This window comes from Coenobita brevimanus, chromosome 87, assembly GCF_032717465.1.
Source record: "Coenobita brevimanus isolate Jiangsu-jjx chromosome 87, ASM3271746v2, whole genome shotgun sequence".
NCBI lineage: Eukaryota > Metazoa > Arthropoda > Malacostraca > Decapoda > Coenobitidae > Coenobita > Coenobita brevimanus.
In genome coordinates, this window is record NC_137040.1 from 15,626,084 (window position 1) to 15,645,317 (window position 19,234).

Below are 19,234 nucleotides of genomic sequence, written 5' to 3' on the forward strand. Positions count from 1 at the left end.
TGAAGGCCGCATACAACTTCTTTCCCTTCTCTAGAAACTTTTCCACTAAAGATCTAAGAATGAATATCTGATCTACACAATCTCTTCCCTTCCTAATGCCTCCCTGTTCTTCTCCAACTAATTTCTCTGTTATTTCCCTAACTCTGTCAATAAATATCCTACTGTATACTTTTCCTCTTACACTGAGAAGACAAATGCCCCTATGATTACCACACACCTTTTTTTTCCCCTTTCCCTTTGTACAAGGGAATAATTATACCTGACTTCCAATCCTCTGGGACTCTATCTTCCTCCCAGGCCAATCTGCAGATCTTCCACATCCATTCTACTACTATCTCTCCCCCGTGCTTCAGCATTTTACCACACACTCTATCAATTCCTGAGATTTTCTCCATTTTGCCTTTCTTCATTTGTTCCTCAGCTTCCATCCCACTGATTTCTTTCTGTCTCCTCACCTCACTTCTTCTTCCAGCCATTCCCTAGCCACTTACACTCGCATTCCTTTCATTCTCTCTGTTCAACAATTCATTAAAATGTTCTCTCCATCTGCACACTTTTTCTCCCTTCTCAACTAGTAATCTACTATTTTTATCTTTCACTCCCCTACTAACTTCATTGCCACCCTGTCTGGCTCTCTTTACCTCTTGCCAGAACATTTTCTTACATTCCCTCCACTTGACACTCAAATTCCATCCAAATTCCTCATCCACTCTCTTTTTACTCTCTCTTACTAATCTTTTCACCTCTCTCTTCCTTTCTACATATAACTCTCTCTTCCGTCTCTCAGCTTTTTCCACGCCCCAATTTCTCATCCACTCACTATATGCTTTTTTCTTTTGTGCCACAGTCTGTCTCACCTCTTCAGTCCACCATGCTGTTCCTTGCACCCCCTTTCGTCTTCTCTTCACCCCACATACCACCTCACGTGCTGCACATATATCTTCTGTGAATATCTTGCACACACCTTCCACGTCCCCCATCTGCTCCAATTCATGTTTACCCGATCATTCCTCCACTTCTCACCTATATTCTGCCTCTTTCTCATCCTCTTGTAACCTTTCCACTCTTCTTGCATATACTCCTTCCTCCCGTCCTTCCCTTCTTTTATTCTCCATTCTACTTGGACCTTGATTCTGGTCACCACCAAGTAGTGGTCAGAAAGTCCACTCCCCCAACCTCTATATGTTCTTGCATCCATTACACATCTTCGGATCCTTTCATCCACACACACATAATCAGTCATTGCCTTCCTTTCATTCAGTTCACCATCCACCCTTCTTATCGCTTGCCATGTATACCTGTGGATCATATTGTGTCTGAAGAGGGTATTGGCTACCATCAACCCCCTCCCAGCACAAATATTCACTAAAGCACTGTCATTCTCATCTGTCTCAGCTGGCACACCCCACTCACCAACTACTCCATGCACCTTCACATTCCCTACTTTACCATTCATATCACCAGTCAAAAACACTCTCTCATTCCTTTCAAACTTTTCCATGCACACTTCCACATTTGTCTAGAACTCTTTTTTTTACTCTACTTGTACGGTCTTGCATTGGCGCATACAATCGGCCACAATCGTAGTCCAACTTTGAGTCTTACTCACACAATCCTTGAGCCAACTGATCCATACTCTCTTATATTCTCCTTCCATCGGTTACTCACAACAATACACTCCTTGTTTTGCCCTCTTATTCTTATCTATTCCTGCACATATCCCCCATCCATACTCCCATTCTCTCAACTCTCACCTCACCATTTAGTTTCAGTTAATCCACATACATCCACTTTTGCACCCTCAAGCACCTGGACAATCTCTCTTTCTCTTTCATCTCATCATTTGCACCCCTTACATTCCAGGTCGCCATCCGTATCATGTCCTGTGTTCGGATCTTAGTCGTCATCTTTAGGTCAGTCCTGGGCCAAGGCTTCTTGTTCATATTTTTAATTAGTTGTTTTCCAGGGGGTGCACTAATCCTCTGCCAACTCATTTGCTGTCACGTAGGGAAATGTCCATATGTAAGTTCAGTGTATACTTGTGTCCATACAGTGGGCTCTCCATTTAAGTGGTCAGTTGGGGGGGGGGGGATAGAGAAGCTTCATGAACAATGACTACATAAATGGTACTATAAGGCCCATTATAATGGGGGGAGAGGACCTTGAAAATATTTTGATAGCCCCTATTATGGCCTTATTGAAAGCTGTACCACTACGAAATACATTCATACACACTCACGAATCATAATTAGGCATATTAAATATTGATTGTACGAAAATAATGGTAACTAAAAAGAACTCATAGAGCACAAATCTCTGCCAATGCCATTGACATTAAAAAGGTTCTGGATCTGTGGAGATATTGTGTGGAATACATATAATCTGGATCTGCCCCAAATTTAATCAGTTATTCCATGACCCATGACCCACTCTTCCACAAAATTTTATTGAAATTCATTGAGAACTTTTGGAGATATTGTGGAGGATACATAGGATCTGGATCTGGATCCAGATCTGCCCCCAACTCAGTTCTTTCTTGGCTCATGGCCCACCCTTCCACAAAATTTCACTGAAATTCATTGAGAACTTCTTGGAGATATTCTGTGGGATACTCCAGATCCAGATCCACCCCAAAATTTAATCAATTCATTCTTGCCCCGTTGCTCACCCTTCCACAAAATTTCATTGAAATTCATTGAGAACTCTTGAAGGTATCATATTGAAAAACAAACTAACAGACAAACATAGGTGAATACATAACCTCCTCCAACTTTGTTGGTGGAGGTAATAACAGGGGACTTTGAACTCACCTTGAGTCTAGCAGAGGTGACTAAGTTGTTTTGGGAGGAGGGGATTTGAGTTATGATGGCTCCTTTGTGATGATTTCCAACATGAAAGTTAGGAACTGATTCAAATTTCAGTGATCCCTTGGTTATCACGTATAACTGGCACTGACCCTAGTACATGGTAATGACTTTGGACAGTAATGAAAGCACATATCTATGGGATTTATCCTGATTCATACTGGCCACCTTACTCATAAACCCAAATTTCCCATTTACAACAATTTATAACCACTATATACACACTTATTGTTATAGTGAGTACTGTATCAGAAACACACATGGGAATGGTTAGGTTAATAGCAAGTCATGAAAAGAGCACAATAAGAGAGAAACATGCACCATAGAGAGATCCAAGTTGGGCTTGAGGTAAGGAGTTGTGAGGCTAAGGGATGGAGAGATAGTGGTGTCCACACCTTGGATTAACTTCTTGAGTGGGGCCTCATCTTTGAATCCCTCAGAGCCATCAGAAACCAGATATTGCACCATTATTGTTGGCAGAAAGCAGCTCAGATACGTGACAAAAATGTTATTTAGACAAAAAAAATGTCCAATAATGGCAGGAATGCAGAGTTTCCTTTTGCAGTAATATGAAAACCACTATAACCAAGTGTGCAGTAATCAAGGAGTCACTGTACATTGATTCCTTGCTTATCATGCATAACTGGTACTGAACAATGCACATGATAACGAAAATGCATGATAACGATTACAGTAAACTCTCACGTATTCATCACCACATCATGTGGTATGTGTAATGATATATCATAGCAAATGGGGTTGAATATTTGGAAATCCACAGGAAGCCCAAAATTCAATATCCATGTCATTCAGCGAGAGTCTTGCTACCCGAACACTGCCGTAAGTCTTGTCACCAAAACGCTTTTTGATATTGTCAAATTTGGCTAGTTTCTTGATAATATGTTACCAGTATGTCCCTATCTTTAGTTTTCTTCTCATGTTCGGTATTAATTATGTACCGTATACAGTCAGGTCCCGATATTCGGGGGAGTTATATACCAGAACATCCCGTGAATATTGAATTCCGTGAATGCTCCAGACCAACTGCAGAAGTTACTGACTTCAATTTTTTAGCTATTCCTATTTCCTCCAGACCCACTGTGAGACCTGTAGATGCATTTTATGGCACATTAATATTTCCTAAAATGACAGTACAGGATGATACACAAGCCTTTCTGGGTACAGTGAACTATACTCACCCTGCCCTTGTTCACACCAAAATGGCACCCAACAGCCATGAATGACTGCCTCTCATGCACCATTTTCAGCAGTTTCACTTTATCTTCCAGTGACATCACTTCCTTCTGTCACGTAAGCCCCCTAGCAGCTGATGCACCCAGAGCAGCACACTTAGGACCCATTTTTATCAGAGATAAAGAATGGAGTTGATTAATAAAGCTGTAATAACAAGCAGAACACACGCGGATGCACAACCCATGAGACGAGCAAAGAGAGAACGAGCTCGGTGACATATGATGAATGTGACAAAGTTCCCATTCGGCAGTCATTTACTGAATTGGCACATTTAATTGGAAAATATTGTAACATTTATCACCATATAGGTTCACACACACCTAATTATCTGAAATCTGGTCAAAAATTTGTATTTGAATTAACTATTTATGAAGACTCTGGATTCAGAGCAGAAATTTGCTATAGTGTTTTGCCTTTAGCATGACAACTTGCCATGGCAGAGTTTTGTTTTGTATAAATATTGATTTACGATGAAAATACTTCTACTTGTACCCTAAATCAATATTTATGCAAAACAGAAGTTTGTCAAGGTGTGCTGATGAAATGAAGAGGAATGATCTGCTAACTTTGGCACATTTTAGCTCTGAAACCTGATTTTTTATTACCAGTTATTTTAAGCACAATATTTTTACCGGATTTAACCCGCCCCGTACCCACAACGTATGATGCACACTGCAACTTTTTTTCACAGTGAGTCCCCACAACGTATGGTGTACATTTCGCAGTTGCAAGGTCCGCTGTTTGCACATTTTTCATATTTCGCTCGTGATTTTTGGTATGTAGATGCATGGCACCTTCCTCTACCTGCCACCAGGTTGGGATGCTCTCTGACCCTGCGTGACCCACGCTACCTGTGACTCAGCCACTCATCTATTAGCAGTGACCCAGGACAGACATGGCATGCTGAGGTCTCTCTGATGAGGAAATCCAAGCCGTCCTGGGCACCTACCCAGCCGAGGCCTTCACTGGCAACATTGATTTGCCAATTGATGATGATGTCCTTGACAAAGAATACGTGCTACCTGACAAGGAGATGAGCAGTAGTGACGAGGAGATACCATCACCAAGGTAGCGGCAGTATGTTACATATCATCAGGCTGGGGAAGGCTAGGCTAGACCACGAGGACGTTCATGCACCTCTCTCCATCCTGTGCATGAACGGTTGGACGAGGACGAGGACGAGGATGAGGATGGAGTAGGTGGACGTGGTGTTCCCACGTGGTCGCGGTCGGAATGGATCTCGCCGCGTGGAACGGAAGGGGCTAGGAAGCGTGTAAGGTATGGACCTGTTGTTTTGTCTGGGGAAGGTGGCAGTGTAGGGGCGGGAGTGAGTGGTGTGGAAAGTGAAAGTGATGGTGGCAGGCAGGGAGCTCCCGTGCTTCCTCCCTGCAGCTCTGTGATGTGGGGAAAGGGATGAAAGGGAAGGGGAAGGGGAAAGGAAAAGGGAAAGGAAAAAGGAGGGCGAGTGGGGAAGGGCATCGCTCTCCACTTCCTCAACCACCCCCACCACCCTCTCCTTCACACCCCGATAATGTATGTATGCACACTAGTAAGGCCAGTCAATATGTGTTACTGTGTGCTTGCAAGAATATCACGCTCACTATAATACTAAGTCATGTATATATGTGATAACAGTTACAGAAGGTTGGAAAATGGTAATAATCTTTGTGGAAAAGTATACAGTAATGGAAGTTGAAGAACAGAATGTAATACTGTACTGTGTGCTTACAAGAATATCACGCTCACTGTAATACTAAGTCATGTATATATGTTTGCCTGTCTATCTATTGCCAGACGCCATAATCCCGTAAGGGGTGGCCATTTGACTTTGAGTTATTTATTTTACAGGGAGGGGCACTAACCCTCCATCAACCTACTTGCTGACACATAGGGAGCACGTATGGTTTGGTTATATGGTTAGCACCCAGCGTTGTAAATGGTTTCTTTGTGATAACAATTATAGAAAGTTGGAAAATGGTAATAATCTTTATGGAAAAGTATAATGGAAGTTGAAGAATAGAATGGCTTGCGAGAATATCACACTTACTATAATACTGTACTAAGTCATGTATATGATAACAATTATAGAAGGTTGGAAAATGGTAATAAAATTTGTGGAAAAGTATAGCAGAAGTTGAAGAATAGAATGTAATACTGTGTGCTTGCGAGAATATCACGCTGAGTATGATAGTAAGGCATGTCAGTATGCGATAATGTTACGCTCACTATAATAGTAAGGCCTGTCAGTATGTGATAACTGTTATAGAAAGTTGCAAATGGTATAATGATTGTACAAAAGTATAATGTAAGTTGAGAAATAAAATGTAAGTTGAAACAACAGTCTCTGGCAGTCATTTGTGCAAGAAATTGGCAATTTTCAGGTGTTCCGATAATGAATCTTTTTTAAGGAACCAAAGGCTGCATGCAGCCCGCAATTACTGTTCCTTCCAAGAGAAAAACAAAATGCAAGAGAGAGCCAAATTCAAGATCCGATCATTTCGAGATGCCTGGACACACTGCGTTTGAAAGACTGGAGATCATAGGAAGCAGGAAATACAGACAGAGGGAGACAGTTCCAGAGTTGACCTGTTGCATAATTGAAGGACTGGGAGTAACTGTTAACTCTTGCATTAGAGAATTGGACAGAAAAGGGATGAGAGTTTACTGCTAGACGGGTGCTACATGCCTGTGGTAGAGGTGGAGGAATGCATGCAGTCAGTTCAGAGGAGCTGGGACCATTGAAGTAGCGATAGAAAAGAGATAAAGATGCAACAGTGCGATGAAGAGACAGAGGTTGAAGGGAGTCAGTAAGAGGAGGAGAATTAATGAGACAAAAAGCCTTTGACTTCACCCTATTAAGAAGAGCTGTATGTGGGGAGCCTTCCCACATATGAGAGTTGTACTCCACACAGGGGTGGATAAAACTCCTGTATAGAGTCAACAATTGTGCAGAGGTAAAAATGGAACAGAGTTGGCTTACCACACCTAATTTCTTGGAAGCAGATTTTACAAGAGATGTAACATGATCTTTCCAAGATAAGTCCCAAGGAAATTAAACCTCAAGCACATTCAAGGATGATGCAGGATTAAGCTGAATATTATTAAACATTAGTGGGTATACCTGTGGAAGATTTTGTCGGGTTGATAGGTGTAAAAAAATTTTGTCGGGTTGATAGGTGTAAAAACTGAGTCTTTGATGCATGAAAAACAACCAGATTATTTTTACCCCAGTCAAAGATATGAGCCAAGTCAGACATTAGGTGTGCCATAGCCTCATCATTTGTTTGTTGAAGTAACTGCTGAGGTGGACGTTGTGAGAACCGAATGGAAAGGTGAAGGGTGGAGTCATCAGCGTATGAGTGGATAGGGTTAGATGTACAGCTTAGAGGGTCATTGATGAATAAAAGGAAGAGAGTTGGTGATAGGACAGAGCCCTGAGAAACACCACTGTTTATAGATCTAGGAGAAGAATGATGACCGTCTACAACAGCGGCTATAGAACGGCCAGAAAGGAAGCTAGAGATGAAGGCACAGATAGAAGGATAGGAACCGTAAGAGGGCAGTTTGGAAATTAAAGATTTATGCCAGACTTGATCGAAAGCCTTTGAGATGTCAAGTGCAATGGCAAAGCTTTCGCCAAAGTCTCGAAAGGAGGATGACCAGGAGTCTGAAAGGTAGGTGAGAAGATCGCCAGTGGAGTGTCCCTGACGGAGCCCATACTGACGATCAGAAAGAAGGTTGTGATAGGAAAGATGCTTTAAAATTTTTCTGTTAAGAATTAACTCGAAAACTTTTGAGATACAGGATGTTGAAGCAATTGGACGATAGTTAGAGGGTTGGGAATGGTCACCGTTCTTTAGGACTGACTGAATGAGAGCAAACTTCCAGCAAGAAGGAAAGGTACAAGTTGATAGACAAAGGCGAATAAGTTTGCATAGGCAGGTGTAAGCACAGAAGCACAGTTCTTGAGAACAACAGGAGGGACTCCGTCAGGCCCATAGGCCTTATTAGTATTGAGGCCTGTGATGGCAGAAAATACATCAGCTGAAGACATTTTTATCTACGCTTTTGTTGCCTATATTTTTGTTTGAAAACCAATATATTCTTGTAGTACATATGACCAAATAAAAGTATATTTATGTATCCTGGGTGGTTTCAAATACTTACCCCACCATAGAAAACGCGGCAGCTGCACTGCGCCTCCACCGAATACGAACCACAGGTGCACGGAGGCTTACCTGTCCTGACCATTTATAAGTGTAGGTAAGCACTTTTTTGGTGATTTTCCATTGTTTCCCACCAAAAGTGAAGGTTTGGTTCCCCCCCAAAAAAGTCGAAAATTTGTAGGGTTTTGGGGTTGGGTTTGGTACTAAATTGGTTGGTACGGGGCGGGTTAAGGTACTTAGGTGTGAATGAACCTATTTGTGATAAAAATAATAATATTTTCCAATTTAAAGTACCAGTGCTGTGCTGATTCGGTAAATGACCACTGATTCGGTAATTTATCACACTGGCATATGATTCGGTCCCCTCTTTGAATGGCCAATAGGATAGAGAGAAAGAAGACATGCAGGCAGATAATAAGGGACACCACCCTAGGAGCCAATCACAAACAAGCTCTGATTGTGAGAAATGAACGGGAGATTCGTGTTATGAAGTACTGAGTGCTGTAGAGTGCTAATGCCCTGTGCTGAACAGCACTTACCTATGCAGGGTAACTGCACAGCTTGACTGTAAAGGATAGAGCTTCTCACAGAAAACATGCAAAAAACTCACATATGAGCCACTAGGAATAGCTGATGCTGTGGGAAAAACAGGAAATATCTTCCTGTGCATTTTTAAAATAATTTCCCAGAAAATCTGCCAGTAGCGATCCCGTGAATACCAGGAGTTGACCCTATCAGAGTGCCTCCCACTTAATGGCCAACCTTAAATTTGGCTTCTAAATCATAAAAAGGAACAAAAAAATTAAGTATCATGTATTGTTTATCACAGGCTTAAATCTAACACTGCTGGTCCCATTGAGTGACAAGGTGGTGTGTGGCCCAGGGTGGCTTCGGGTTGCGTTACTTGGGGTGACCATTCTCGTGCCATTTGTTGAACGCTTTTCAGGGATTTTTCCTCACCCTTCCCTTCCCTTATGATCAGCTGACACAGCGGGGCATATCACATGAACCTATTGGATATTGTCCCACCACCACAAGTGATTGTTGCCATGGAGCAATCTGGCACATTGTCTGATTTCTTGCCCACCTGCCCAGACCAAGTGACCTCTGTGCTCACAAAACACTGCACAAAGTGCTACTTTCCATACCATACACTGGACAAATTCTAAGATGAGATGTATGTTGGTAAAAATTAGTGATGTTGGTGAAATAATATGACAGTGACATTTGTGAAATATACAAGTGATGTTTGTGTTATATTTATGACCGTGGCATTTGTGAAACATTTACGATTTTCATGTTCATCTAGTATTGATGATGGTGACATTTGTGACATGTTTATGATAATGACAAGAGTAATGTCTCTCTGTCTATCTATTGCCAGACACCTCAATCCCATAAGGGGTGGCCACAAAAAAATCACCTCCATGCTGTCCTGCCCCTGCCATTGCACTGCTCTGCTCCCAGTTCACACCCCCCTCTCTCATATACCTCTCCACTCCAACCCTCCGTCTCATCCTTGGCATCCCCCTCCCTCTCCCACCTTCCACCTCACTCACATACACTCTCCTCATCAGTCTTTCACTCTCCATCCTTTCCACATGGCCAAACCACCTCAGTGTGATTCTCCTAATGCTTCCTGTCACATCTATGTCCACACCACAAAGCTCCTTCATTTGTCAGTCTGTTTCACCATGTGACTCCATGTGCTCCTTACAAATGACTCATTTCTGCTGCTCTCACTTACTTCAGTCCCTCCAGCAAGGTCCAAGTTTCACTTCCATACGTTAAAGTTGGTATCACAATACTGTCATGTACAATAGTAACTTTTTCACTTCTATGCTCACTTCCGTGTTTCTTATCACTGCTTTCAAGGAACCAACAACCTTTCTTTCTTGTTGTACCTTTTCAAGCATTTCACCCTCAAAACTTCCATCCTTACTCATCACACTACCCAAGTAATGTGTTTTCATTAAAAGGAAGGTGATTGGTGAAACATTTACAGTAGTGATGTTTGTGTTACAGTGTTTGTGATATTGACATTTATGAAATATTTATGATAGCGACGAGTGATGTGTTTTCACGAGATTAAATAATTTGTACAGTATTTATCATAGTGAATGACTGGAAAATGGTCAGTTGGTTACTACATCAGTATCTCAGCAGAAATGTAAATTATGACCAGAAAAATGTGCGGGTGTAACCCCTTCAGAATCTTATGATGGTGATGTTTGTGCCTAAAAATAATAAATAGTATATTTAAGTGCATGTACAGTAGAAGTCCGAATTTTCGGCATCTATGGGACCAGGCAAGTGCCGAAATATCAAAATTGCCGAATTATCGAAAACCCTACCCACTCAGTACCTTATATGTCTCGGTGAACACTATCATCACTACTCATATCATTACAAATGTGTTTGGAGAGAGTACTGTATACTGTTTGATACTGTACAATACTGTAATGAATACAGTATTATACATGAATATGAAAAATAAAGAAATTAGTGAACATACTGTATATAAATGTAATGGTACAGTAGGCCTACAAGTTCACATGCACTTACCTAAACTTATAGTAGGTTCCTTATTTACATATGTACAATAGAAGGAGTTGATTGGAGTCTGCTACTGCTGGAAGAAGTCCCCAGCAGTAGAGGGTCCTGCAACAGGCTCTAAGGACTCTTCTCCCTGTTGCTGCAGCAGTAGAGCTTGAGGTTCAGAGACTGCTGTTGGTGATGGAGAGGAGGGAGCAGAGGAGCTTACGTTAAACTCATCCATAATCTGTTTCCTACTCATGCCAGCCTCTAATTTTTTCAACAGCTCAATTTTCCGAGCAATAGTCAACATCTTATGTGTACGCTTCTTGCTAACACCAGTTAACTTTCCACACGTGGAGGCCATTTTCAAAGCACGCAGAAGATGTTTATACTGTTCACAACACACGGCTGGTCCACTCAGGTGTTACAAAGCTCCTGTCTGATGTTACGGTGCTTACAGCACACTCGAATAGTAATTTCAGAGGTATTTCGGTACGAAGTTCACAAAGCACACAGAAGAATCAAGAGAAGTCGGCAGCAGCACGGCAACAACTCGGAAGAATGGCGAAACAGATTCTCTTTCCCATGCCAGACTCACTACATGTTTGTCCTCTCTTTATGCTATAGGAGAAAGAGCTAGCCTCTGAGCTTCATGGCAGTGGTAGACTCGTTCCATCACTTTCACTATCTCACTCACTAAGGCGGGTAAAGGTGGGTAGCTAGCTGGCGAGCCTCATGGAGAATTTCAAGACTGACGAAAAAAATCGGAGAATCTGCCGAACGATCGGAGATTTTCGTAAATGGGACTATTTCTCAAAACTGCCGAAATGTCAGATTTGCCGGGGATTTGGATGCTGAAATATTGGACTTTTACTGTATATATAAATACACATGGACAATAAGTGAATTAGTCATAAGTGAAATGAAGTAAAATACTGTAAGTGTTTGTAAAGTACAGTATACAGTACAGTTATAAGGTTTTATAGGGTGTTACGTCATTATCCACCAGTACATCATCTAAATGTACAGTATCCCCTTGGCAGCTCTATGTGGGTTATTAGAGAGGTTACAGTACATAGAACCTGTGCAATTTATCCAAATTGGTACCAGGCAACCCAAGTGCAACCCAAATTTCATCTTTTATTACAATTTAGACTCTAAATACTTACGTACTGTTGTGGTAAATACCAGAAACACATGTAGGCATGGTTAGATTAATAGAAAGTTTTGAAAAGGGCACAATAAGGAAGAAACATGTACGATAGAGAGACCTGAGATGAGCTTCAGATAAGGGGTTCCAAAGCAAGGGTTGTGAACTAGTGGTCTCCACCACCTAGGATCAGCTCATCTTGTAGGGCCTCATCTTTAAATCACTCAGAGTCATCAGAAACTACAGACACTGCATCATGTCATCAGCAGAAACCAGATCAAGTGCATGATAACGATGTTATTGAGCTGAAATTGACAGTAGTGCAGAGTTTCATCTCCATGATAATGAATATCATTACAGTAAAACCTTGCTATAACTGACCAATTGGGGCCTAAGCCATTCCGAAAAAGGTGAAATTCTGATTAAAGCGACATCCGGACTTCCTCCTGCTAACCCACACTTTTTCTGATATATCAGACATTAGTCTGGATTGCACCAATGGTTTTAAAACTGTTTTCACTACCATTGGAGTACTGTACTGTATTATACATTCACTACAATAGTCCGGTGGTATAATATATATAATAATACTGTACTGTGCTGTACACTGATAGACATGTCTTTTATTTACCTTATTGTGGTGAATATAGCTGAACTGATCAGGCAGTCCGGACTGCTTCTGGCTTTGTTGGACTTTTTCCAACATATGAATTTAGTCCAGTAGTTCCTCGAATCTGATAAAAGCGAATTCCAGTCTATTGAAGTCCGTTATATTGAGGTTTTACTGTATGACCATAGTGTTAGTGCTAAAAGAACCATTTACACCAGAAAGGCTGTAGGAAAGATCTGCTTAGATTTTATGTGAAAAAAAAAAAAAAAAAAAAAAAAATGGGGGGGGGGTGAATTTTTGGGCTGAAACTTAATTCTGTATTTAAGTGTTGATAATATTACATCTATCTGGTCATACAGTATAATGAACTGTCTGTATTTAAAATAAACCAATACTATTTTTGTGGCATTGGATATCAAATCAGCTAGGATCAGATTTGTTATGATGAAGATGCAAACTTTATACAGTAAAAGTCCTCCAGTCCAACCAACAATAATCTGAATATCCCATTACTCTGAATTTTTTAAGGCGAGATTTTTTAAATTTTTCTGGGCTTTTTTCAGAGTTTTCTGGGCATTATCTAAAGGTTTATCTGGCTTTGACTTGTGCTTGGACTTGGATGTACCTGCCTGCAACTATTCATCTATACTTCTATGCATTTCTGGTGAATAAAACAATAACCCATATCATTTTATGTGTTTATTTAATGATCATGTACATATTTCTAATGTTTTCAGAAGTCCCTCCCAGTAGTCCAAAAAAAAACACTAGTCTGAAAGACCCTCGATTCTATTTGGAGTACAGGACTTTTACTGTATTGGCTACATTAAGATGACTATTAGCAAATTTACATATTTTGACAGTATTTCTGAGGGTAATGGGAACTTTTCCCTTGTAGATTTTGAGGTAATATTGAATTCAGTTTAAGAAACCTCTCTGACTCAAGCAGCTAAAAACTACCCAGTATATCGTTAAGTCATGAATGGTATTTTGATTATACTGTGCCAACTGAAGTGTAATCAGTTTAGAAAGTTCTCTTACTGAAGGGATTCATTCAAACTGAGTATAGGAGGCTGCTGCTTCCCTATCAGAGAAGTGAAATATGTGTCCCCCATCAGCAACAGCAGTGGCCGCTGTGAGTGTGGACAGTAGCTATGCCAGCCGACGAGACTCCCTTAGTTCAGATATGGCTGGACTCACCACTCCAGATGACTCGAGGGTCCTCACCCTTGCGGAGCAGATCATCGCAGCACTTCCTGAGAGAATCAAGGTAAAATGGTCTCCTAATACATGTGTGTATTTATATATATATACACAGTAATCCGTCCACTATCCGATGTAATAGAGCCAAAGGCACGTCCGGAAAGTGGTCCTGTCCGGATAGTGGGCACCAGCCTCCTGGACTAGTACTTATAGGCCCTAACCCAGCCTAACTTTGAAAGCCACCTAGATAACTCCCTACCAGACATGTGTAGCACCTATTTAAACCTATTTAAGACCCTATTCACACCAATAATGGACATAAAGCATGAAATAAATGAAAAGGAACCAAAGAATAAGGAATTAGCAGTGACTGTTCCTCAGCCAGGGTACTTACATCATGTTTGTGGCTGCCTTTCTAAGGTTTTGGCAGTGGTGAAAATGCTCTTGAAGCTCGTACAGTAATCCAGTGTTGTGCTGCACTTAATTCTTTGCACTGTGAGTTATAATTGTTTAACACTGCACATTGTTCTTAACTGCACCACTGCATTTCTAACCGCCAGATAAACTGCCAATTTGCACTCCACAGTTGATCCTTTGCACTCTAAGTTCAAATTTCTCAACACTGCACAACACTGTAAATTCCCATGTGGTCTAGAGGCGAGGTATTGCAGTATATTCACTGTTTATTCACAAAAAACGAGCACGTGTGGCTTCCAGTGCGATGAGCATCTATTCACAATAGAAGTTAGGGAGTAACTGTTGATGTCGGAGATACAGAGTTGCCAGATCACAATGGCCACGTTACCAATCTCCTCAACTTTCATTACCAAATTTAACTTTTCATTACCAAATTCTTAAAGCTAGCATTTATTCTTCACTAATTATATATACAAGTGGAAATACATGTAATCACTCTCCTTATAATTAACACCATATTGATTATTATCATGCTATGTAGGGTAGCAGATTAATCAGAGAGAGCAAACAATCCACCATCTCCATCCTGTGAATCCTCATACATGTGAAAAATCCTTTTGGTAATGCATTATTCTGATTCATTACCAAACTGGCCCACATTTGGTAATGAAAAATAACAAATGGCAACCCTGACAGGGAAGGGGGGAGGGGGGAGGAAGGAAGGGGTGAAGGGGCCATGGTGTAAGCAGCTGTTTGGCGCCACGCGGCAATTTCAAATTACGGGTGGGAAAAAATTCGAATTTGGGGGGGATTTTTTTCTTTTTTTGGCCATTTTCGGTTCCGATGGTCCAGGCCCACAATGTCCGGTAAGTGGGGATGTCCGGAAAGTGGGTGTCCGGAAAGTAGAGGGATTACTGTATATATATATACGAGAGGAAGGAGTAGTTGCAAGGAGAGTGGAAAGGTTACAAGAGGATGAGAAAATAGCAGAGTATAAGAGAGAAGTGGAGGAACGATTGGGCAAATATGAATTGGAGCAGATGGGAGACGTGGAAGGTATGTGTAGGATATTTACAGAAGAAATATGTGCAGCATGTGATGTCGTGTGTGGAAGGAAGAGAAGACGGAGGAGGGTGCAAGGAACAACGTGGTGGACTGAAGAGGTGAAACAGGCTGTGGCACAAAAGAAGAAAGCATACAATGAATGGATGAGAAATAGGGGCGTGGAAGAAGTTGAGAGGCGGAAGAGAGAGTTATATGTAAAAAGAAAGGGAGAGATGAAAAGATTAGTAAGAGAGAGTAAGAAGAGAGTGGATGATGAATTTGGAAGGCATTTGAGTGTAAAGTGGAGGGACTGTAAGAAAATGTTCTGGAAAGAGGTGAAAAGAGTAAGACAGAGTGGAAGTGAGGTTAGCAGGGGAGTGAAAGATAAAAATGGTAGATTACTAGTGGAGAAGGGAGAAAAAGTGAGCAGATGGAGAGAACACTTTAAGGATTTGTTGAACGCAGAGGATGGAAGCAATGCGAGTATAAGTGGCTGGGGAATGGCTGGGAGAAGGAGGGAGGTGAGAAGACAGGAAGAAATCAGTAGGATAGAAGTTGTGGAAGCAATGAAGAAAGTTAAATCGGGGAAAGCCCCAGGAATTGATGGAGTGTGTGGTGAAATGCTGAAGCATGGGGGAGAGATAGCAGTAGAATGGATGTGGAAGATGTGCAGATTGGCCTGGGAGGAAGGTAGAGTCCCGGAGGATTGGAAGTCAGGTATAATTATTCCTTTGTACAAAGGAAAAGGGGAAAAAGACGTGTGTGGTAATCATAGGGGCATTTGTCTTCTTAGTATAATAGGAAAAGTGTATGGTAGGATACTTATTGACAGAGTTAGAGAAAGAACAGAGAAATTAGTTGGAGAAGAACAGGGAGGCTTTAGGAAGGGAAGAGGTTGTGTAGATCAGATATTCATTCTTAGATCTTCAGTGGAAAAGTTTCTAGAGAAGGGAAAGAAGTTGTATGCGGCTTTCACGGATTTGGAGAAAGCATATGACAGGGTGGGTAGACAAGGATTGTGGAAAGTGTTAAGAATATATGGAGTAGATGGGAAGTTGTTGAATGCTGTGAAGAGTATGTACGATGGTGCGAAGGCTGCAGTGCGTTTGGATGGTGAACTAAGTGAATTTTTCTCTTTGAAAGTTGGGTTGAAACAGGGATGTGTCATGTCTCCATGGTTGTTCAATCTGTACATGGATGGGGTAATAAAAGAGGTACAAGGTAGGGTAGTGGATGTTGGAGTGGCCCTGGTGAGAGAGGATAGCGTTTGGAAACTCCCTGTACTGTTGTTTGCAGATGATACTGTGTTGTTGAATGAAGACAAAGGGGAGCTGCAAGGCTTGGTGGATGAGTTTGGGAGAGTGTGTAAGAAACGGAATCTAAAGGTGAATGTAGGGAAGAGTAAAGTGATGGTCTTTGAGAGAGGTGAAGTCAGTGAATGTACAGCGAGGTTGGATGGTGAGGAATTGGAAAATGTGAGTACGTTTAAGTACTTGGGTAGTGTGATGAGTAAGGATGGAGGTTTGGAGGGTGAAGTGCTTGAAAGGGTACAGCAGGGAAGAAAGGGTGCTGGTTCTTTGAAAGCAGTGATAAGAAACAGGGAAGTGAGCATGGAAGTGAAAAAGTTACTACATGACAGTATTGTGATACCAACTTTAACGTATGGAAGTGAAGCTTGGACGTTGTTGGAAGCACACAAGTCAAGGGTGAGAGCAGTGGAAATGGGTTATTTAAGAGGAGCCTGTGGAGTCACATGGTGAGACAGGCTGACGAATGAGGAAATAAAGGAGCGTTGTGGTGTTGATGTGGATGTGATAGGAAGCGTTATGAGGAACACACTGAGGTGGTTTGGCCATATGGAGAGGATGGAGGGTGAAGGACTGACAAAGTGTGTGTGAGTGAGGTGGAGGGAGAAAGAGGGAGGGGGAGGCCGAGGATAAGATGGAGGGATGGGGTGGAGAGGTATATGAGAGAGGGGGGTGTGAGTTGGGAGCAGGGCAGTGAAATGGCAGGGGACAGGGCGACTTGGAGGCGATTTGTTTGTGGTCACCCCAAACGGGATTGAGGCGTCTGGCAATAGATAGATAGATAGATAGATAGATATTTATATATGTATATGTATATACTGTATCTATATATATATATATATATATATATATATATATATATATATATATATATATATATTGTGCCAGTAAGTTTAGGGTAGTGTTTGTATCTGGAGATGTGAGGAACATTCTGGAGATTTGGAATGTGTTTTGTTTTCTTTCTATCTTATATATATATATATATATATATATTGTTATGGAACAGAGAAAACTGTCCCGCAAAGTTCCAGGTTCAAAACAAAAAAGTTAGGTAAAATTACAAGTTAAAGTTTAATGCTCAAACTAACAACTAAACATTCAGGACTCATAAGGATAATGTAATGGCAAAAAACAGGTTAAATATATGGTTAACTGCAATAGCCTCTATTAACACGAAATTAGCAAGAGTAAATTTATCTAAGTTAGCCCTGATAAAATGAGAAAACCGGATAATGCTCAGTTAATGCAAGATATATTATTACAGATACAAAATATTATTACTACTGGCTGACAGTAAAAACTTTACATTAATCACAAAAACCTCACCAGGCCTACGAATTAACACCTTATGCTATACAGTACAAGAAAAAATGTAATAACACTTATACTCAAATTACACAGCAGCTAGATGGTTGGAGACTTCCTGAGCACTCACAAAAATAATAACAACTGTACAGGGGAGGACAGAGATGTGAACAAAATGAGGAGTAGATCTAAGTGGCAATTAATGCAGAGACTGAGCTCATTATATAGGGGCCGGCAGAGCTTGATACAACTTGTAAGAAGGATGCGCAAATGAAGCCATAGGGGACAAAGAGTTGACACTCCTGCTCTGAACAACAGAAAGAACGACTTTACTAAAAGGGGGAGAAGGGGGGAGTGAGGTAGAACTTGTCACTATGGAAGCCACGAGGCAAATCATGATCAAACATGCAGCATACTGTATGTTAGAATTATACAAAGGATGATGAAATCACAGGCTATGTAACACCTCCCCACAAAGAAAAAGAAATTTATGAAGGAAATTTCTTATTACTCTAAAACAATGTCTAAAGTCTAGATAAGCAATCTGCAATAACATTTTCTTTCCCCTTGACATACTAATGAATACTCCTGAAGAAGTAGACTCCATCTTGTCAATCTCTGATTTTTATCTTTAAACATACTAAGGAATTTCAGTGGGTTATGATCGGTATAAATGACTCTGGGGTCAAAACCAGAACACAAATAAAATGAAAAATGCTGTAAACCCAAAATCAAGGCCAAAAGCTCTTTCTCAGTAGTTGAGTAGTTCTTTTGAGGTGGAGTGAACTTCTTACTGTAATAAGATACAGGGTGTTCAATACCCTGATCATCCTCTTGCAGCAAAACAGCCCCAGCTCCTGTATCACTTGCGTCAACAGCCATCTTAAAAGGCTTAGCAAAATTTGGAGTAGCGAGCACTGGCTGACTTAATAGGATAGCTTTAAGTTTACTGAAAGAGGATTCACAGTTATCGGTCCAGACAAATTTAACTCCCTTTTTCAGTAGGTCTGTAAGTGGTGATACAAGAATTGAAAAGTTAAGAACAAATCTCCTGTAATAACCTACCATTCCCAAAAATCTTTGTAGCTCTTTCCTACTTTTAGGTCTGGGAAGATCACTTATAACCTGAACCTTAGCTTCTGGTGGTGCAACATGTCCATCACCAATTACGTACCCAAGGTACTGAACTTTAGCTTGACCAAACTCACACTTTGATAAATTAGCTACAAGATTAGCCTGAACCAAACGCTCAAGAAATTTACTGACATGGCATAGGTGATCTTTCCAGTTGTCACTGAAGATTAATACATCATCAATATAAACAATACACCCAGCCAAACCCTCTGTTACAACATTCATGAGCTTCTGAAATGTGG

The 19,234-nt window shown here is 41.0% G+C and overlaps 1 protein-coding gene across 1 annotated transcript in view; it reads left to right on the top strand.

Annotated features, from left to right (window-relative positions):
• Nucleotides 1-19,234, top strand: part of Camta (Calmodulin-binding transcription activator) — a 1,827,966-nt gene that overhangs the window by 1,363,943 nt on the left and 444,789 nt on the right. The window contains exon 25 of the mRNA XM_080281035.1: nucleotides 13,723-13,852. Within this exon, the coding sequence (XP_080137161.1) occupies nucleotides 13,723-13,852 (130 nt within the window). The remainder of the gene's footprint in view (nucleotides 1-13,722; nucleotides 13,853-19,234) is intronic.